Source organism: Triplophysa dalaica, chromosome 12 (assembly GCF_015846415.1).
Source record: "Triplophysa dalaica isolate WHDGS20190420 chromosome 12, ASM1584641v1, whole genome shotgun sequence".
Classification (NCBI taxonomy): Eukaryota; Metazoa; Chordata; class Actinopteri; order Cypriniformes; family Nemacheilidae; genus Triplophysa; species Triplophysa dalaica.
Window position 1 is genome coordinate 4,429,821 of NC_079553.1, and position 22,616 is coordinate 4,452,436.

Genomic DNA, 22,616 nt, shown 5'->3' on the forward strand with positions numbered 1-22,616 from the left:
GCAGAGGTGCCAGGGATTGATTAACAGCTGCTGGTGTGCAATATATAAAAAAATACTTCAAAAACATGGTTATTTAGTGCACGTTTACTATAAAAGCATTGTTGATTTTTTCGTAAGGGGTGTGATGCAGGAACCACAACAAAACTACAATTTTAAATGTAAAATAAAAATATCCAAATCTTTGATTTAAGTAATGGTCTGTTAATGTTTGATGTATCATCACAGCACTAAATGATATTGTTGAAATATTTTTTAACACCTTTTGTCACATTTTAACCTAAAACTTTTCTCTAATAAATTGAAGTTAGAATTTACACCCTCACCGTGCATTTCACACGGATGTCTTAGGCTTCAATATTCAGATTTTGATAGGCATCTCTTCCTTGTGTCTGTCCTAGAGTTTAGTGACCTTAACACCAGGTATTAAAAACTATCTTCTGTGGTAAAGTCCTAGTCACTTAGCACAAGAAAGGCCGTATTGTGCAGTTTAGGCCAAGAAGGATTAACACAGACCACTGGTCTGTCCATTTTCTTCCCTCCTTTTATATGAATCCCCATGCACAGAGCCCCTCAATTTTTGGAGCCAATTGGATTTTGAATGCATTTTCTGGAAGAAATTATATCATTATTTTGTAATTATGTTTATTGAAGAGCATGCGTGCACATGAACCTGTGGTATTTTTACGTATTGATTCCTCAAGCGCAAGCAAAAATTTTCATTCAAACATGTAGAGGTCGTCTGTCACTGTTATATACTCAGATTTAATTTGACCCTCCATACTGACAAAAAAGGATGTGGGTGTTATGAGATATATCAGCATTACCTATCATACAGATCCCTGCATGTATGTTCTTGTCAAATATGTTTGTACAACATAGCGCATGTCCCTTAGGTACAATTACCTGAGCAAGTATTAGCTGCATTAAAACAGTTACAGGTCAAATGATGAATAAGTCTGAACAGAAGTGAAAGAAATATATGGTTAAGTTCTCTTACCACAATACCGCTTCTTATGTAGAAACATGATGATAGAAATGCAAGCAAAGGATGTGGGAAAATAGTAGTAATTAAAACATGACAAAACTCACACTGGTGAGAGATAAGCAGGAACCAATAAGATAGATAACAGAGACGATTGTAAGACAGCTACAAACTATGATGGAGGAGACAGAAAATAAATAATCACCACAGAGGATGAGAGAGGAGGGAGGGAAAGAAAAATGTTAGAAAAGCTACAAAAAATATTAAAGATTTTCAAACCCACTGAAAGAAATGTTCTTGTTTTTAATCCTAATTTGCATGTAACTGGCCAACACATTTATCATACAGTACTGTAAATGAATGATACATTATTCTCAACATATCACCTTCACAGGAATATAAACAACCAATTGAACAGAGAAGAGAGAGAGAGAGGTGATCTGAAAAGTACTATGGGGACTCAAACAAAAATAAAAGGTACGAATATACAATAAAAACACAAATTAATGTTGTAGGAAAGGGTGTAATGGGTTTAGTGTCTGATAAAAGGCCGGAAATAACCACTACATTTTTTAAGTGACGTAGGAGAAACAGCAGAGGAGATGCTACCGTTGAGAAAAAATAGGTACAGAGAGAGCCAGCATTATCACTTTTTTGCACAGCATGTTAAAATCTGAATCCAAACAGAAATCTCATCCCATAAATATAACTCAGAAATGAGGTTACATTAACTACATGCATTCATTGACTCCTTTGGCACAAAAGATATGATCTTTTGACTCTACAATAAAAAAAGCAAAATGAAGTCAGTACTATCTCAGGATTCAATACAAGCTCTTGCCCATTATCATAAAAATGACTTTGCACTTGCCCATTGCTCAGTAGGGGGCAAAGCATATGAAATAAACATTTAAACACTTAAGAAGACCAACAAGACTCAGAAATGATGAGTCAAATGTATTGGCTTCCTAATCCATTTAATGCCGTGTTCAGACTTTCAGGTCTACACAATGCATAAAAGGATACCATACCAAGGAATAAAAGAAAATGTCACCAACAACATCAATAACACAATCTCATCATTTAAACATAAAAACATATTTACAGACAGAACAGCAAATGATGTAACAAGATCTTTTTATTTGTTAATAAGTTTAATTAGTCAGCATTGTACAGTTAAACCCACAGATACCCTAGTGTCAACACAAACATATATGGACTTTACAGTGAATGTGTATGCGCGTGTGTGTACTTAAATATTTGGATATTGAAATATTGGAAGCATGACAATGAATTTAAATACAAAGATGTATGTGTGTGTGTGTGTGTGTGTGTATTGTATAATCACAAGGTTGCTGTTGGATGATGAATGCTGGTGTGTATGCTTTGGGAGTAGTAACTTGGTATGAAATACCCAGGCCAGGCGAAATTCAACACAACGGAGATGCCATGTAAGAATTTTTTAGCCTGTGTTATGATACCCCATGCCAGAACACTGCCCTGTAAGGAGTTGACTACACATATTGAAACAGTTCAGAACTATCAAACATTTGACTCATCGGTTATAATATTCTTCACTATCCCTCCTCTTTCTCTTTTTTTTCACAGCATCAGGTAGATCTCTCCACACCGACTAATCCACTCCACCTGTAAAGCAATGCAACCAGAGCCAGTCAACATGGAAGCCTAGCAGTATAACATATTTGTAATTTAAGTATCCAGGTAAGTATCGGGCTTACCTCTCACCAGTCGTAACGCGGACGCGATTGGGGAGGATGATGTCGTGGAGAGTCGTGGCGGGGCGAGGGAGAGGAAGAGCTTGGCGGCGCTGTTAGGGCCAGCTGCTGTCCAACCCCTGCATTCCGGTCACGTCCATAATCTAAACTACGGGTAGTTGGTGGGCGGTACCGGCCCAGCTCTCTCCTCCACTCATCATCAAAGGCAGCTGCCTCATCTAGAAGAGAACGTTTTTATAATAGTGAATTAAAGAACTTTAGGCAGAGGATCACAGTTAAAAGAAAACAGAGAAAGAGGTTTTTGACTCACTCTCCTCCAGGTTAAAGAAGTCCTGTCTCTCTTCGCGATCCCCCGTGTGTCGGTTTCTTGAACGTTCCATCACGTGACCCCTTTCTCCGATGTGATGGCCTATAGCCATACGCTCCAGCCCACTCTCGCTGTCACGCATTGTTTGACGCGTCTCTCTGATCTAAACGAACACAGTTTAGCAAACACTTAGGGATGATGTCACTAAACATTTATGCCACTTGCGTCTAGTAAGAAATCATGTTCATTTTCTAGCAATCACATAAAGGGACAGTTCACCCAAAAATGGATTTTTGAAATTGTAAACAAATAGTTTTCTTAATGGGTCTGTCCCAACTTTCTGTAAACATGCTTTCGATATGGCAGTCTTGTGAAAGTCCAATGTGGACACTACCATTATATCTAATTTTAGACCTATTTCTAGTTGACCTTTTATAGCAAAATTCCTAGAGAAATCAGTATAAGTGCAACTACAAAGATTTTTGGACACAGTATTTTTGAGACATTTCAGTCTGGTTTTAGGAGAAATCACAGTACGTAGCCAGCATAGGAGTTTTAAAGGGGTCATTTGCCGCTAAAACGTGTTTTTCAGTGTCTTTGGTGTGTTATTAGTTGCCCATGCATGTTCTGGTTTGTAGCAGGTTTAAAAAGCGTGTACTCACCCAGACCTGCCTGAAACGCCTCGTGTAACCACACCCCCCACAAATCCACGTCAGTTCGTGGTATGATTTGACTAAGACCGCCCAAATGTATACGCAAGTAAGGTGGGTGACCTGTCAGTACAATTGCTTTCAACCCTGTTGTTCCAAACATGGTAAGAGGCGTCACATTCAGTGTTGGGTGTAACTAGTTACCAAGTAATTAGTTACTGTAATTTAATTACTTTCCCCTTGAAAAAGTAAAGTAAGGGATTACTCATATGTTTTCTGTAATTTAAATACAGTTACTTTTGATGTAATTAAACTAAATACTTTGTTAAATATATGCGTGTAATCAATAGCGTAATTGACTTCAAAATTCAAAGTCTTACTTTAAAATCTGTGCTTTAATGTATAATTCTCACATTTGTAATACTTTGGTCAGTTAATAATATTATTTGAATGAATTCAATAAGCCGTTTCATGTATATTCTTGAATCACTTAACTAATCAAGGTTGATGTTGGATATAGAAAGTAATTAGTAATGAGTAACTAAATACTTTTTGGACAGAGTAATTTGGACAGTAATCTAATTACACTATTGAATATGTAATGAGTAACTAGTAATTAATTACTTTTTCATAGTAACTTACCCAACACTGTACACATTGCATTACGTCTAATTAGTATTCATTTCAGCACATGTCATATGACTCATTTAAATAGTACATATTACGAGATCATGTAAATTACATTTTGTGCGTTATATTGCAGTGTGAATGTAAGCAGTCTGCCAAGTTGTAAAGCTATCGGTTTTGAAAAAAGAGAGTCGACTCTGAATCATGCAAATGATTCGCAAATGCCGCGGATTTACGTCACTACTTATAGTCCCCGCCTACATTTTGCTAGAACTGCCAGCGAAAACTCCACTCTTCTCCCCCAAACAATGTAGCTTGTGAGCCTTGTTCGTAGTAGACCAATCACACAGAATAGACCATCTGACCAATAAGATCAGAGTAGGCTGGCAGGAAGGAGGGGATTAGACGGATGATTGGCCGAACTAATCATTTGAGAGTCAGTCAAGAAGTAAGGTAAGAATAACTGGCTATTATAACAAAATAAGTGTGTTAATAAGAGTGTTTTTACACCTTTTTATGTACTCAAAGGTGCTGTGAAATGCTTAGCTTTATCATAGCTTAGACCACGCAAATAACGCAAATTAATAAAATTAATTAATAAAATACAATCAGCACATTGGTTTTAGATAAACAATGACGCTCAAGCTAATATTACAAAGCACTAATATTACAACAACAACAACAACACATCTTGGTTTAAACGAACAGAAAAACCAAAGTAACTCATATACTGATCCGAATCAAAGCAAACTCCTCGAGGTTGATTTTTAGACAATCTTTTTCTCCAACGTCTCTCTGCTGGAAAGTATCTCCAATTTTTGTACATCTTTTGTACTGTGGTGGCCACCGTCGTGTTGGACAGAGATTGGTGGCAATTCTCAAACTCACCGCTAGTGGCCGCTACAAATCCCACTCGAGACCTTTAAATATCTTACATTATTAAAAAGAGGTAACTGTGTGCCCAAAACATATTTTTTTTGTACTTTTTTAGTTTTCACTTCACAACAATCAATTATGACTGGCAATTTTTGAATTGTCAGTTCAAATGTTTATTAGTTTAACAGTCGCCTAAACATTATTTAATAAAATATGGTTTGTGCAAATATCGTATCCTAATGTCAAATAAGACGGCATATATAAATGGCACAACTTTAGTAGTTTATATAAGACCCACTTTTAATTTTAATCAGCAACAATTCAGACTTCCATACACAGCCACTAAATGGTGAATCTACATCATTCATAAAGGGTTTGTCCCCATTAATCCGCATGTTATAAAGTTATTTGCAAATGCTGCATGTTGCGTTTTAATTCTTTTAAATGTATGCATTCAGCTGAGACTTCAACACGTTTATATTAGACAGTGACTAGATCGGCCATTTGTATAGTTGCAAGCCATTAAATCGCGGAATGGCCTATTTTAGTCTCTGTATATAGATAATGTTATAAATTTATACATATCATATAGGCGTCTCAAATATCATAGACTCTGCATATGTTACAAAACGCAGCTCAGTTCCCCATTTTAAAAAAAATTGACACCACACGCTTTTCTGAGTACCAAAAAAGCTGCGTTTGGCATCTATTTTTCACAGATTCTCTAGATACATAAAGATAACTTGCGGTAGGTCTGCATTTATAACAAGCGTGTGCATGACGTAGAGAGTATAAAAATGGATCCTGTATGCCGGCTGTATGATCCCAACATCCCCAAACCCCCACCCGGTCACAAATTAAAATAAATACATTTTTTGAGATTTACACAGGTTATCCCAGCGGTCTAAAAATACGGAAATTCGTATTAATACGATAATACAGTAATAAGTTATACATTTCACTTCTTGAACAGCGCGTGGACATTCGAGGCCTTGCCCTAAGCTGGTTTAAATCTTTTTTGTGTGGTCACAAAAGCCTCAAAAATGTTGTTTCACCAGTCGTCCCCTTGACTTGTGGTGTTATCCAAGAGTCCATCTTTGCCCCAACCCTTTCTTATCTATATATGTTACCATTAGGAAATATCCTTGGAGTATAATTTCACTTTTATGTAGATGGTGCACACGTATATATCTGCCAAAAATCTGAAGCAAAACAACACGAAAGGGTTAAGAAATTTGTTTGCATGGCTAGAGGACATTAGAACTTTTGTTTGCACACAATTGTATGTTTAAATTCTAATAAAACAGAAGTTGTTGCCGCAGGTTAATAAGGCTTATGTAAAGTTCTCTTAGATTCCTCCATAAAATTTAATCAACATATAAATAGCGTAGTGAAGTGAAGCTTTTTCCAGTTTAAATTTCTCTATGGGGGTCAAGTGTTGGTCAACCTGCAAAGATCTTGAGAGAGCCACAGATGCTCTGGTCTTATCGCACTTAAGACTACTGTAATTCTTTATATGTTGGTCTGGCTCAGTCTTCTATATCATGAATACAGAGGGTTCAAAATGCTCGGCCAGGTTTTTAACTGGCACTCTCAAGCGAGAGCATATTACTCTGATCCTTAAGACTTTAAACTGGCTACCAGTTCGTTATAAAATTGATTTTAAAAAAGAAGTCTTTGTTTTTAAATCTCTACATGATGTGGCACCTTCTTATTTTGGACGATTTATTAAAGGAATAAGCCAATAAGATCTACAAAATCTGCTCTTTCTGTCAGTCTAGATCACGGTTAAAGGCAAGAGGTGATCGTGCATTTGCAATTGTATAGCCCAGGCTATGTAATGGTCTTCCTTTATCGATTAAAGCTTTAAAAGTTGAATTCATATTTTATTACTTTGGCCTTTTAAATCTAGTATGTAAATTTATTAGTTGATTTTATCAATATTCCTTGTTTTTACTTAAATTTGTACAGCACTATGGTCAACTTCTGTTGTGTTTATTGGTGCTTAATAAATACAAATACAAATAGAAAATACAAAAGAAATTTATACAGATTCGGAACAACTTAAGGGTGAGTAGATTGAGACAGAATTTTCTTTTTAGGGTGAACTCTTCCTTTAAGTGACGAAGAATTGCCTTTATAACTAAGCATATATCCACTCAAGAACACAAATAAATTCTGTTCAGTACTGATTGTTCTGCCATGTTTGCACCATTGGATTAACATAATTCCATTGAGTCAGGTGATAAAACAATGCAGAGCGTGCTAACATTGACACTCCTTAATGTCTTTGGCATTTACAACACTGCATGATATGAGTATGTATTTTACATGTGTTGTGTGTGTTTATGTGTGCATTCTTGTCTTACACCCCCAGGAGCAGTGCGTAGTTCACTGGTCTGCTGATAAACTTGAGGTGCTCCTGCGTCTGTGGAGGAGTACGAGATGACTGTCGAGGAGGAATAGGTCTGGCAGCTTGGAGCACCAGACATGCGTTCCTACAAAGAAAAGAAAGAACAGTTATAAAAGGGCACAGGACACTTTTGATTATGTGACAGAACCAGTGGACAGGTGATCTGAGGTGCCAGGTGACTACATTTGCATCAAAACTAAATTCATTAGAAGAACACCAAATCTACACCTTCTAAAATGTGAATATACTCTTTATTACTTCATGACTTGTTTAAATTGCTAATCTAAAACCCAGTGTTTATAGCTGCCCCTGTGCATACACTGTATGAAGAACATCAAGCATTTTAACGCACCATAAACTCTCTTCAGAAGACAGATTTTTCAGAATCCACCAACATTTACAAACTGAAGCCTTGTTATTAACCTATCACTCTTAGCTGTGCGGTAAACCATGGCTCCGGTTCAGTCATTCTGACATGTTTCTGTCACGTCACTGAGAGACTCACCACGTTCTCCATCATTCCACTCATCATGCTGAACATGTCCATGAACCCTCCACCCTGAGACAAAACACCATATTCAAAATCAGGGACAGTTGGTAAAGTCTTGCATTACTTCATAACGGGTTTTAAAGATGTGCAGAAAGGGAATAAACCAGAAAGAGATTTACACATCTGCAATGCATAAAATGAGAAAGAAGACAAGGCCATACCATTCCCATCATGCCGAAGGGAGTCAGGGCACCCGCCTGTGGCTACAAAAAGAAGACGACAATTTAATCTTCCCTACACAACTACAATCAATTTGTAGTGAGAAGTGTGCCAAGTTCAAGATTGAATGGAATGACATCTCAATTGTACTTTCTATGGTTTTAAAGGTTCTGATAAGTACCTGTATGCGTGTACGCGGATGCTGGATCTGAGGGGTCATAGGAAATGGGTCCATGCCAAATGACCCGAAGAGACTCCTCATCTGATGCCTGTGTGCCGCAAATGGATCCCTATAATAATAAGGGGTAATAAGAGGTCAAAATGACATCACACTTATTATTTACATGTTCACAATTGGTCGATTCCTTACTGCAAATAGCCTTCTGCTACATTTAAGGTATGCCTCCTACATTCAAGTGTTTTCTAAGATTCAAACCTATGACATTTGCACATACAGCTAACTCGATGCACTATTAGCGGTATACTTACATCATATATGGGCTGTCATCCACATCATTTAGGTAGCGAAACATTTTCGTCGCTTATTGGTCGTCAGAACCCGAACTTTTCAATTCTCTAATATCGAAACCCAACAGCACCTCAGGCCAACCAATGATTGGTCAACCAATCATCAAGCTCCCCCTGCCAGATATGGAAAACAGTCTCTACTGGGGCTTTCGGGCTGTATTACCTAACAACAATGCAAACCATCAATTTACCCAGCGAGACGGACAAAACAACTGTGTACTAAATCAGCTCTGCATAACATTTATACCTATGTGAACACAGTCGAACATTCCAAGCAGGTGCTGATCTAAAGCAGCCTACGAGCTATTACAGATGATTAGCCTAGCATAATAACATACACGACGAATGTTAAATCCCTGTCGAGCCTCGAATATAAACGTCAGCTTTGCCGAGGCTGAATTTTGTCGGGGTGGCCCTAAAATAGCAGCACGCAGAGCAGACGGACCGACGGCTGTAACCTCCGCAGATGAGCACAGGAAGACAGTATGACAAAGGAAACAAAACCTTGAAGATCCTGGGCGAATATCTTGCGTTTCTGAGAGATACACGCGCTTTTTCGGAACGCAAGTCGATGCCGGGTCGCACGCTTGCACGAAAAATACGGTCCAGTTATGAAGATGATGGGAAGATTACGCACACTTAGTAAAACAGGCACAAAAGCCAAACGTCAACAGAAAAACGAGATGGGAGGAGGAGGAAGAGGAGGGGATCAGCACTGCGCACATTCCGGTGAATAAATATAAAAGTTTAAGCGGCGATCGTGAACATTAATATAGAAGAGCAATAATATTGGAAAACGATAAATACACACACGTTTATTATATACTGTGGTTTAAGATACAACACTGTTATTGGTTTGAAAAGATATGTTATATTTGGATAGGTCATTTTAAAGTAGATTTTTACGTTAAATATTATGTTCTGTAGGATCTATAAATATGTACATCTTTCATTGATATGATTGTTCGGTCCTCGCAAAGAAAGAACCCGAAGAAAGAAAAAGGTTTTTATCTCGCTTTTGCTAAGACACATTTGTTCATAGCGTTCAGATATTCAATCAAACGAAGAACATTTGAATAAGAATCGAAACGTATAAAGTTAACCTTGTTTAACATTAAACACAGATGATTTGGAGAGCTTTTTATGCTCATGATGAGCATCTGATATGGAATTGATTTGGTCGTAATTGAGTCGCTAGATGGCGGTGCAGACTCTACACTGGAAGCAGAGAACTTCTCTCGCGGATAGCAAAGCCACCTTTACACTTTCACACTTCCACTTTGCATTTTAACGTAGTACTTTTTTGGATGACAGTATGAATAGATTTAAGCATGCCATATTGTTGTTAATTACAGTGCGTATATAACGTTTAAAAAACACGTTTTTATTATAATTAATGTGCAGTTGGAGGAAAACGTATAGCCCAACTTTTGCTAAACATCTACCATTATTTACTCATGTTGTTACTATTTTATTATTATTTTAAAGAATCTTACTTTTCTATTTGCATGTTCCACACAAGAAATGCCCACTTTTGACTAAACTAACGTAACTCATTAAATGAAAAACAGCGGCCGCTTACGAACTGCAGTACGTTTGGGTGTGTTTAGAGTGGGCAGGCTGATTTAACGCTGATTCTACGACTAGAGGTTTTTCGCTTTCATCACGTCAGATTGATACTCGCAAACCCGGACGTAACCAACGCCTATTCGCCGGAGAGAAACGGTAAGCAGTTTGCAATTTATATCAATAATCCTATCTTATTTTATCGAATAAATTGTAGTTAAATGATGTATGTGTTTGTTGGTCTTTTCCTGTGGAGTTATTTCGATTTAGAATGATGTGTTGCGCTCTGAGAAGTGTTAGCGCGTTAGCTTAGCTTCACAGCATCCTGTCGCCTTCATTACTCACAACTCTGATTTACTTTACTGCTGACAAATGTATTATAATAATATTAACAACAACTCGTGTTCTTAATCACACACTTTGTTTGACACCATTTTGGTTTTGAGTAGTCATTTAATGTAACGTTAATTCTCGGCTAGATTTATTTAGTTCAATGTTCAACTTCATTGGTAACGTTAGGGGAGAAGAGGTTAGGAACGCTTACATTTTATGGCGTTTAAAGCTAACTTTTATGAGTAATATATAAAATATAGGGATTCGTTTATTCTCGAATCGATGAAAAACCCGGCCAATTGGCGTTTTAGTTGACACCTAACGCTACTTTTTTCTTGTGTGTTGTTATCCCAAGTTAGTAAGCGGTTAGTAATTTAACGTTAGTCATTACGAAGAATAAACGGATTAAAAAAGGTCTGATGACAAACAAACGATAGACAATTGCCATAAATAAAAGGTTGAAAACGGGCGATGAATAGCGCGAGAATGCGAAAGCAACGACGTCTTCCTCTCAAGCAGCGTTAACATGCGGAAGCAAAGACAGGATCCACACATTCTTGCAGATGTCATTCTCTGTGTCTCCCTTTGTCTAAAATCAAATCACAACACTTAGGCCTTATTGGCAATTTTAGTAAATGCATTAAGCCTGCACGACATGGATGTGAACACTGGAGACCGCAAAGGAAGGAAATGATTCACGTTAAGGTATTTGGAATCTCGTGAGATATCAATGTTAACGCGATTACATCTCTTTCTCACCGTATAGATGCAGACCATAAAGTGTGTGGTGGTTGGTGATGGAGCTGTTGGAAAGACCTGCCTCCTCATCTCCTACACGACCAACAAATTCCCATCTGAATATGTTCCCACGGTAAGGGTGCCGGGCTCAGGGTTCCAGATTCAGGGGGTGAAGGAACAGTGATGGAATCAATATAAGTAGTAATTGCTGTTATTACTGTTGTCTTGCATGGGTTGTATAAAGTAAGGTTATTTGAGGTTATTGGAATAGATTAGGTATTTGGGGTTGTCATCTGATTTGAAATGTGATGTATTTTTGGTTGGGTAACATTTTGAATACATTACACTGTGTATTATGCTATTGTCTGCCAGTTTAAGTTGTTTGTCTGAAATGTGTATAAAGAAACCCTTATGTTCACTTTCATAACAAGATCTATTGTTTGTTTGTTTGCAGGTGTTTGATAACTATGCCGTAACAGTGATGATCGGAGGCGAACCATATACATTGGGGCTTTTTGACACTGCAGGTAAGGCGGTCTAGATTGCTTTCTAAAGACAGGGTTCATGCGGATGCTGGAAATCCTGAAAAAGAATATATTTTTAATGCAGCGTTTTCAGTGTTTTTCAAGTATGTGACAATAGTTCACTTTTTATATAAAATAACTGAAAAGTTCTAACGAAACTGAAGCGTTTTTGCTTCATTTTGGGTCAAATAATGAAGTTAATCTACTGACACAAACAAAATGAAATAACCACGCTAAACAGCGTGTCTTCATTTCAGAATTTAATTCCACTGTCAGCGCTGGCCTTCTCATTTATTCGTTGAACCCTGTTCCCGAACGGCATATACAAATCCTTATTCTTTAAAATATAATACACATGTAACAAACACTCAGCGCACTCAGTCTATTGCAGGATTAGGCCTAACGAAATGATGTAAAACTTGTCTCAAATAATATTAGGCAATATATATATATATATATATGTTTTTTTTGACCGAACACATATTGATGACCGAAGTTAAATTGTGAAATTAAGAAATTTTAAAAATCTGTTTACCCTTCATACTTTATAAATCTTGCTAACCACAAGCTCCAAACGTTTTCAGTTCAGGACCCACCGACAAGTAATCAGTCTCATCTATTTTTAACACACACATACGTTCTCTTTCATTTAGTTCTTATCATAAATGAATAAGCTTTATTGCAATGTTTATATACCTTATGGATGGGGTGCACGATTATGGCAATAATTATTAATATATTGTAATTGCAATTATTATTGATTCAATTTGCATTGAATTGTGCTTTAAAATGTTTTAAAACGTTCTGTGAGGCAAATGCATTCCGTATTCTTTATATAAACATTCTGCTCCTGAAATACTTGATAACTGTTGTATAGTCTCAAGAGGTCAACATTTTACACATTGAAAATTGTCATTTTTTTTTGCTATTACTCCTATATCTGTTATTTGTGACTGCTGAAGATGGTCTCGCATCCGAAAAGGGACATTTAAATGCGGCGCTTGTGCATCCATTGTCCAAGCACAATAAACGCGTGAATAAATGAACAAGTGTAATTTTTTGTCATGTAACTGTTTTTTAAGTGTATTGTAATGCAGCCGAGTGCGCAGTTTGGGAACCTCGAGGGCTGTAGTAGAAAATCGCAACGCAGTACCCAATGGAGGGACCCGAAGGGCCTGTGCCCGCCCACTATGCTAAATAGCCTATTCCCACGGAGTTCATATATACATATTTTCGTTACTAAAGTATTGTTTTCCATTGTTTTGATGTTTTGTCATTTTACCATGGTTAATTTTCGTAAGGGAGAAAAAGTAATTTTACTCGATTTTACCACAAATATCAGGTACAAGAAAACTATAATGGATTTACCAAAGTTATAGAGCCTATTCATTGATTAACGTGCAAAAGCCACGTTTTTCAACTGAAACACTAATAAAATAAACTTACTGACCCCTGCATCAGAAGTGGACTCGGTGCACTCTGATGCATGATACCTGTGAATTGTAGAATCGATCCGGCTCTGGGTTTTTTGTCCAGTGCTCACTGAAGTCTTGAAGTCATAATGAACTGTTTGTAAAGAAAATCTCGAGTTCCAAATTATATACAGCTTTTTTAAACCAGATTCATACATTAAAAGCAGTTTTGCTCTTTGTGGTGTGTGCGAGTGATAGACTCAAGACGACAAAGCGCGATGGATCATCTCATTGGGCCCTATTTTTAACTATCTAAGCACGTGGTCTAACGCGCATGGCTCAAGTCTTCTATGGATGTTTCCGAATCCATTTTTATAGGTTAACGACGGAAGAAATGGTCGGCGTTCCTGACACATGTGCTAAAATGGTTAGTTCTATTCTCTTAATGAGTCAGGGGTGTGTGTGGGCATAACGTGCACTAAACCTATCAAGAGTATCATCTCCCATTCCCTTAAGAGCCAGTCGCGCTGGCACCATGGTGGGTTCGCTATTTACATGGCGGAATTTGCAAGAGCAACTGAACGCTTTTCTAGAGAAACGTTTCTGCTTGTGAGTGGGGTTAATACGCGTGAGCAAACCATCGGTCAGTGGGATTCTTTGGCCTATGTACACAATTATCTTTAACATTGTAATCCATTTATTTGTAATAATTGCCATTGTTTTCTGCTGTGCACTCCTCTGTTTGTAATAAACAGAATGTATGTGCACTATGTACAAGCCTTTTGGCGCATATCACTAACACGCTCTTTAAATAAATATAAAAAAATAGTGCGCCGTTGACTTTAGAGCAGGTTTCAGTTGGTTAGTGCCGCAGTCTCAAAATAGCAACTTGCCAACAATGCAACTGAGCACATCTCGTTTTCAGACCAACACGTCAATGGGCAGAAATGCATTTATTATTTAAACAACGTGGCGCATGATGTGAAAATGGTAAATGCGTTGGACTGAAACTAGCAAAGAAACACTTTCGTCCCCCGGTTAATAAAAAAATTCAGGCCCTGCAGCTCATGCAAATGATAGTCAATTTTTGGTAAGCATGCAAATTAAAGGCCTGTTTAATTTGCCAGACAGTCAACAATTTAAGTTTGGAATGTCATTTTTAGGAACTTTCTTAGCACAATATCATCACATATTGTGATTTAAGTATTTTTACTGGAAAAGCATGAAAACACAAATAGACAATACTTGAAAAGTGATGAAATTTGACTTTATAGAAGGTATATGAACCCTGTGAAGACAACTTTAGCCCCGCAGTCTCTTTGAATTCAGTTTTTCAGAGTAAACATACTAAGTCTGCTTTGTTGACGCATTAAGATTGATTCCTGTCTTTTTTTTCAGTGTACAAATATGTATCAGATAATTTCTTGCATACAATTACTTACAATCTTTTTTCAATTTGTTTCTGTGCTCATCCTGCCTCTCATGTGGACACATCATGTCCAAACAGTCGTTTGCTCCTTTGTTTATGAAACCCCATTTTGAATAACTCTCAGAGCAGAGGAAAGGTAAAAATGAACTGCAACTGTTCTTGTTCTCTCAGGTCAGGAAGACTACGACAGACTTCGGCCTCTCAGCTATCCGCAGACAGACGTCTTCCTGGTTTGCTTCTCTGTCGTTTCTCCTTCCTCCTTTGAGAACGTGAAAGAGAAGGTGGGTCTTTTTCCAGCACTATCTGCTCACAGTTTTCCTGCTTTTTTGTGGGATAAATTTATAGAAGAGTCCAGCTTTGTTACTGACAATATTGTGTATTAAACTTACATGATTTGGCATTAAACGTATGTTGATGCATACATTGACAAATTTAAATCCCAGTGTAATAGTTAGAATTTTTTTTCTCAGTGGGTACCAGAGATCTCTCACCACTGTCCACGCACTCCATTCCTTCTGGTGGGCACTCAAGTCGATCTGAGGGACGACAGTAACACTGTGGAAAAACTTGCCAAAAACAAGCAGCGCCCCATATCGCCCGAAAGTGGGGAGAAGCTGGCCAGAGACCTCAGAGCTGTGAAATATGTAGAGTGCTCCGCCCTCACGCAGGTTAGAAGACAATCCACACACGCCTTTGATGACAGCTGTCATAACTTATTGTCACACATGTGACGTACAGCTAATGCTATTTCACTTTACGTTTTCTTTGTTCCCCGCAGAGAGGCTTGAAGAATGTATTCGACGAGGCGATACTTGCCGCGCTTGAACCTCCCGAGACGAAACCGAAGAAACGCTGCATCCTCTTGTAGGAAGATCAGTAGCGAGTGATACCCCCTCACTTCAACATGAGGGGGTGGAGGAAACAAAATGTTCTGGTGGGGTTTTAAGATTGGTAGGGTTTGGCTTTGGAATAGAGAGTTTAATTGGAAAAAATAATGGGAACAAAATGGCGAAAAATGAACTAGAGATATTGGGCAAAGAAATGGTATTGTACAAACAAACAAATGCACACCGTGCCTTTCTAAATCTTTCTAGAACAACAGAAGAAATGACTGCAATTTGAAATCAATAGCGCCCCTAAAAACAAAGAGTAGAACGATGAAAATATACAGGCGAGCTTTATGCACATGTCTTAGAGAAAACGAATCCGCTTTAAATGTAATTTACGCTGCAGTTTTATGTGATCTGTCTGAAAAAAGTGCGACGTCACATACAATTTGATTTTAAAATCCTTCAAAATTCTGATCGCTGTCAAAGATGAATGATTTGAGAGGCTTAACATTTCAGAACTTTGGACAGACATGATGGAATTGTCATATGCTTTGCACGGAGCTGCAAACGAGTGGTTAACACACAACGTCTGTAAACGGCACATTTCAAAAAGTGTAAAGCAAAACCTTCTGCTTTCATTTGTGCTTCTGCAGGCAATTTGTTCTTTAACCTGTGGATAGTGTCTATGTGCAGTAAGCTGTATCTCGGCTATCCTGGATCTGTTCAGTTGAGCATAAAACTGGCACAAAGCTACTTTATGGGGATTTCTTTGTCAAGTTTTGACATTCTAGACATGTTGCACCAACACCACATATTAGGTTCTGTCTAGTATGTGGTCAAACTGTTTAGACCTCAAGTTTTGGTATGTACTGGACTGGATCTGGCACGAAAGCAAGCGTATGTGATTGGTTTGGGCATTCGATTATCTCTAATCACTGACAATGGCATTGAGATCAAAATAACCAATAACGATTTTAAATATTTTAACAATTGTTTGAAAACAAGCTTGTTTTACAGTTTTTGATGGATCAGAGTGTTATAACCATATAAACCAAACTCTCTGTGGCCAGATCCCTTCCCGAGTGTCCTGTATTAGTTTATTAAGAAATGGTTAAGAGAGTTTGGACCTTATGTGGGAGCCAATGGAGTCTTCGTTTAAAGCATTTGTTTCTTTCTATATGAGCCAGGCTGTTTTCTTCGGTGGTTCATGCTCCTAGAATCTCTGTTAAGTGCATTTACTCTCGAGCCATGCAGTGCCTTCTGCTGGCCGTTTAGAAAACTGAATTTATTTTTTTCTTTCAACCTCGAGTATGATGTATTAAATGTATTACTGTTTTTCTCTTGGGTGAATGAATTTAGTGGTGATGCATTTTGAAACTTGAGTTTTTTAATGAGTTTTTTTATTTTATTTTTTTCGCTAGAGTACCATTTGATTGTGATTTATTAATAAAATAACTGTTTAAAATGTAATATTTTGAATAACCGATCTTAACAGTCATGAGAATAAAAGGAGGATGATGATGGTTGAAAATGAGGCCTTTTCTTAGTCAAGTTCTGCGGTGTTTGGAATCTCACTATATTTGTAATAAAAGTGGTGTGACTGACACGCAACTGGTTTTCGTACCCTGCTTATTAAGCCATTTTTGTGCATATGTGTGGCGTGTAACAACAGACAAACATATATGTAGTAGGCTTCAAACCATAATTCACAAACCACTTTTTACATTTGGCATATGAACCTTTATTTTGCAAGGCCATAGACTATAGAAAACAGTAGGACGACAGTAAATTAACTTCTATGCAACCGGGCAAGCCAAAACACACACAGCTGATGGATGCACGATAAACTCAAATAAATAAACACAAACAGCCAAACCGTAAAGAGCATATAAATACAGTAAATGAGACAAGTAGAACTCTAGACTAGAATTAAATGGCATCATGTGAAGCCCTTGAAAACAATACTAACATTATTATGCTGCTGTTATCCTGGGGTTAATATATCAGCTTTAAGAGCATTGTCTGATCATGTTAGTTAATGGTTTGCTTTTCATGGAACTTAAAGAAACGAAAGAAGTCTTTAGTGCTAAAAGAAGGAACATACATTTTTAATAACCAGTTTTACAATCATCTGGCATAACCATTCGGCTTTTGTCCACCCCCCTCAAAGCAATTTTACACATGAAAAATTATGACAGTGATTATACAGACGGTTATCACACGCCTGGTCCGAAGTTAACTTGCAGTCTGTGTTTGGTTATAATATAACAATTTATTTTTAGGGCTGTCAAGCAATTGATAATGATTAATCACATTTAGAAGAAAAGTTTGTGTTTACATAATATATGTCTTTGAACGTATTAATTTTGTATTCTAAAAACATCCTCACACATATGCATATATTATATTTTTATTTATATATCATTTTAATGATTGGTAAGTATAAATAAATAAATACATGTATATGTTTCTTCACTATGTATATGAGTATATAAATACAAGTTAATATGCTCAATACAGAGACATATTATGTGAACACAAAACTTTTTCTGGATGCAATTAATCCCGACAGCCCTATTTATTTTATATATAATTTATATTAATATTCATATATATGAATATATGATTTATATATTATATCATATATTTGTATTATTGCATATTAATTGCATCAAGTTATATTACAACTACTCAACCGTAAGCCTATTGATTTATTGCGGGGGTCTACCGGAAGTTTGGTTTGGCCCACATAACATTTGTTTGTTGTTCCTGCTGAAACCGTCTATATCAGGAACATACTGTAGTGAAATAAATCATAATCAACATTTAAGCTACAGCCGGGTCAAAGACGTTAATATCTCCGCATCAAAAGAAATGTACAAAAGTGACTTTATGTCCACAGAAAGCACATTAAATGTAAGTAAAATGTCTAGTCTATGGTTTCAACTAAGTTTTTTGAGAATATAATGTCAAAATTTGGTTGAAATAATATTACATTGTCATTGAGTGTAACACAATATTTATGAACAAATTCAAACAACTTGCTTATTTTGATATATTAAAATATATAAATAATAAAGGAGCATGTAACATTTCATTATGCTTTAAATGAGTAAAAAAAATCTTATTGACAAATGGGCAAAACCTATAGGATAGAGGCAAATTTTGCTATACATAAAAGTACAACTAATTCGCATTTGGGGTGAAAGTTATAAGTCTTTTAATGTCATAAATAGATTTTTGTTGTAAATGTGCCTGTCAAGATTGTTACACTGATTTAAGTGGGCGTCTTCTGTAAATTAGGAAAAAATTATCATTTTTATTTTTGCTCAAAAAAGCAATTAAATTAAAGAGAATACCTTTTATTTTTTTGATCGACCACAATTTAAAGCGGTATAACACTTACTGTATTCATAACCCTTTTTCATCTTTGACCCAACCTCATTCTTACATTTTCTAAGAAAGTGGAGAAATCTGTTTTGCTAGTTGGCACGGTTCCCTTTCATCAACCAACAGGAGATGTTGACTTGAGTTGGTTTGTTATCTTCACATGGGGTTTGTGCGGGAGGTGTTCGGTGGTCAGGAGCGCTTCATTCTCGGCAGGTGTGTATGAGCACTGTGTTCTTACACTGCTGGCAGCGAACCGAACAGCACCAGGAAAACTTACACGAGCAACGCTGCACCACCTCTGCTCGACCTGCGCGGAACCCTGGGCCGCAGCATAACAGCTCACAACCGTCTGGAGCCAACCTTGAGGTTCCTACAGACAGCAAGAGATAAGAATTTTGAAGGAAAGGTAATGAAGAGTAAAACACGATATGTTTATTTGTGTGATTCTGTTGTATATTTTTTAGTACCATTACAGCGTCGCCCTGCAGTACCAGGGATCCCGTTATCTGGATCTAAGCGGCAAAAATCTGGTGAAGATGCCAAGTAAACCAGATCCCGTGTGGCTTGTGGCTTCACCTGGGGGTCCCGTGGAAGAAGAGCTGTGCGAGAGCCCACGCGTGTCAGTCGTATCTAAATGGAAATCACATAAGTTACTGTCTCTCACAATTATGACCTTGATTGGGACACTCCCTACCTCTGTGGCTCCGTCAAAGCGTTCTTTCAACACAGATCCAACCCGGCGAAATGGAGGCATGACCTTCCAACAGGTTTTGAGCTCACATGATCCAGAAACACCGTGACACTTGCACTCCACCTTCATGTTATGAAGAATCGCCTGAACGAGGAACAAGAAAACCGTGAAAAAACAAAACACACCGACTGTTTGATTTCAGCCAGCGAAGAACATCTTGCCTTCCGTCCCGCTTCGTTATTGTGAATGTTCATTAGTGGCCGTCCCGACGACATGCCTTTTGCTCTCTCTGGCTCGTCCACGAAGTTCTGAGAGAACGCAACGCCGTACGACAGGTTATCGGAACAGCCTGACCACTGGAAACCTGGATGGGAGCAGAGAGGGGTATGTGATTGGTATACACGTTTTTTTTTCCTTATGTGGATTTGTTATTACAAGGTTTTAGTACTAACCCTCTGGGCTGACCCCTCTGACCTTACGGTCACAGCCACATCTTTCCAGCTCTCCCCTGCTACAGCCTCGAGTCACGGCCACGGCTACTGCGGCGGACGCAAGAGCATGGACAAAAGCTGCCTCACGGGTGCCTAAGAGAGCACAGACACAGATGGATAAAAATTGAAATCAATCAGAATTGAAGGGTGACATCATTATCAGTATTTTAATAAACCATTAAAATGAAACACAAATTTTCCCCACAACTATGAGCAATGTTTTATAATATAATCCCATAATCTCTTATGTTTAGATGTCTTGTTCTGAGGCTGTGGGTTGTAATGTTGTTGTAACCTTGATTCATGACTCGTCCGAACACATTAATCCCGCGTGGGGTGGTGGTGCAATTCCAGCGCCGGTTTCGAAACTGATGTTGGCACTGTTGGGATGAAAACACAAGAAGTGGGGGAATTATATACTAAAGATTTAAAACTGTTAATAATATTATTTAATCAAAAGTACAGTTATGTGGAATTTAATTTATATTTATTGAGTTTAAAAATGGTATAAATCAAATGTGTGTGGGAATGTCACTATGATGTCACATTTATGGTGATTGTGATTTAAATCTTTTTATCTATAGTTTTAAATTAAGAAGAGAAATGGTCTTGCACTGCCCTGCCCAAACTTCCTGTTTTAACAGGAAATATGTCATTTCACTAATTGAAACTGCTCTTGAAAAGTGATTTCATGAAGTTTAGATGTCTAGGCAGTTTTTTACCCTAATACTTGAAATAACATTTACTGCTGCAATGGTGCATTTTTATTTGTGCATAAAATTCCAAAATCCACAAATGAATTAATTAATAAACGCCAGAATGTGCTCCAAATTTTATAAGAATTATTTGGCTTTTTACCTCCTCAATGACCATCTCTGCAGCCTTTCGAACAGACTCCATGACCTCCCCCCGTGCCCGGCACACCCCAACTTGGCCTGGTGTTAAACCCCTCAGACGGCCGCATGGTTCTGTACCAGACACAGGACGAGAGCGTGGCAAACGTGCCAGAGAGCTGCAGAGAGAAGATGATAATGATAGAAAGACAAATTAAAGAGAAATCCTATGGAAAATAAGAAAATAGCTCAGAAAAGGTGTATTAAAAGACGATGTTGTAAGTTGAGATCTACAATAAATCGCGGTATATAAGAAAGACAATTTTAAAGAGACGTTAAAAATAAGTAAAGAAGGCATCTTTTACAAGTTATGGCATAACAAAAAAGTGCATTCACACAAGCCAACTTACAGCCAGTTGGTTGCCATGGTGAGGTGGGTTGCCCATAGCAACAGCAGGAGTCGTCCCGTGAGAGTCACAGAGGAGTCAGTGGGCATCAGATTGTCTGTCTGTCTGTCTTCCTGTCTGCGTCTGAATTACTGTTTATCTGTCTGTTTCCTTTACTGTACCTGTGATGTTGGGGTTGTTCCCCTCATATCTGTCACAATCAACAGATAGGAAATGCTCTTTCTACTACTGAATTATAGATATGATACAATAAATATTTTATTCTTCAACATTAAATATAAATAATCACTCAGGCCTAATTTAATGTGCATGCACGGTAGATCAGAGTAAATTAAACTAAAATGACATGAAAACATTTTTATAAGCATAATTAAATCACGCAAGTTTTGAAGTTGATACTTGTTATCTTATCAATAATTATTAGTCATGACAAATGTCAGAAAAGTATAAATGTTTACCACTTGAAGTCCACGGTGATGTCCACACCGATCCAAAATATTCCAGGAGAGGAACCATTTGAACAAGTATATTTATGTCCTATGCCAAATTTATCATTCAAATTGATCTACCGTAACTATTAATACTTTGGTTTTAAAGATAAAATTCCTCTTAGCTGTAATCTTATTGTCACAGAGAGAGAGATATTCATCTTATGTCATTTTCATAAAAAAAGACGCTGGTTTTGTTTGACGACCAGAGAAGACTGTTACCCAGGAAGTAGTTATACTGCTAATAAATTAGAATTGCATTATAATATATCATATTCTCTGCTTCTGTAAAAAACAATAAAGTTAAACAAATAAATCGAGAAAAAGCCCTCTCCTCTGCTCAGGGCTGCATCAGTTTGTGTTGAAAAAGTTTCAGAATTCTATAATCCAATTTGTCCTCCAAATGAATGTAGTCCAAAGGTTAAAAAAGTGTGGATGAAGTGATGGTCGTGGGGTTATAAAGGAAGGTTGAATAAAGGGTGGGAGGGTTGGAGACATCACCGTGGGGAGGGATGAATGTTTTTACCGTAGTACATTAGAATTGAGGGATGAGCTTGGACTCATTGTTCAATTTACTCAGGACGTAATATGTGACCTCACAAGTGCTTCAACTCGTGGGATTATGCAAATTCTAACACCCTTGACTGTTGTATTTG

General features: G+C 37.5%; 3 protein-coding genes across 4 annotated transcripts; 1 reads left to right on the forward strand and 2 right to left on the reverse strand.

The window, feature by feature from the left end:
* Positions 1-2,102: 2,102 nt before the first annotated feature.
* mlf2 (myeloid leukemia factor 2) lies at positions 2,103-9,550 on the reverse strand. 2 transcript variants are annotated; one of them, XM_056761863.1, is made up of 9 exons: positions 9,076-9,550; positions 8,790-8,991; positions 8,482-8,590; positions 8,303-8,344; positions 8,097-8,150; positions 7,548-7,676; positions 3,029-3,188; positions 2,722-2,936; positions 2,103-2,629 (listed from the first exon to the last, which is right to left on the reverse strand). In XM_056761863.1, exons 2-8 carry the CDS (start codon positions 8,831-8,833, stop codon positions 2,725-2,727), a joined length of 750 nt encoding a protein of 249 aa, XP_056617841.1. In that variant the 5' UTR covers positions 8,834-8,991; positions 9,076-9,550; the 3' UTR covers positions 2,103-2,629; positions 2,722-2,724. The 2 variants fall into 2 exon arrangements, with proteins under 2 accessions (XP_056617841.1, XP_056617842.1); XM_056761864.1 differs by having other exon boundaries at positions 8,790-9,550.
* Positions 9,551-10,447: 897 nt separating this feature from the next.
* On the forward strand, positions 10,448-15,882 carry cdc42l (cell division cycle 42, like). The gene is made up of 6 exons (XM_056761865.1): positions 10,448-10,553; positions 11,494-11,598; positions 11,920-11,992; positions 15,002-15,111; positions 15,301-15,498; positions 15,609-15,882. Exons 2-6 carry the CDS (start codon positions 11,494-11,496, stop codon positions 15,696-15,698), a joined length of 576 nt encoding a protein of 191 aa, XP_056617843.1. The 5' UTR covers positions 10,448-10,553; the 3' UTR covers positions 15,699-15,882.
* A 2,989-nt stretch (positions 15,883-18,871) lies between these two features.
* wnt4b (wingless-type MMTV integration site family, member 4b) lies at positions 18,872-21,976 on the reverse strand. Its single transcript, XM_056762615.1, is given in 9 exon segments — positions 18,872-19,420; positions 19,518-19,680; positions 19,745-19,926; positions 19,929-20,105; positions 20,194-20,325; positions 20,528-20,612; positions 21,091-21,244; positions 21,476-21,662; positions 21,931-21,976. Coding segments are annotated over 8 exon segments (1,149 nt in total). The 5' UTR covers positions 21,562-21,662; positions 21,931-21,976; the 3' UTR covers positions 18,872-19,250.
* Between the last annotated feature and the right edge of the window lie 640 nt (positions 21,977-22,616).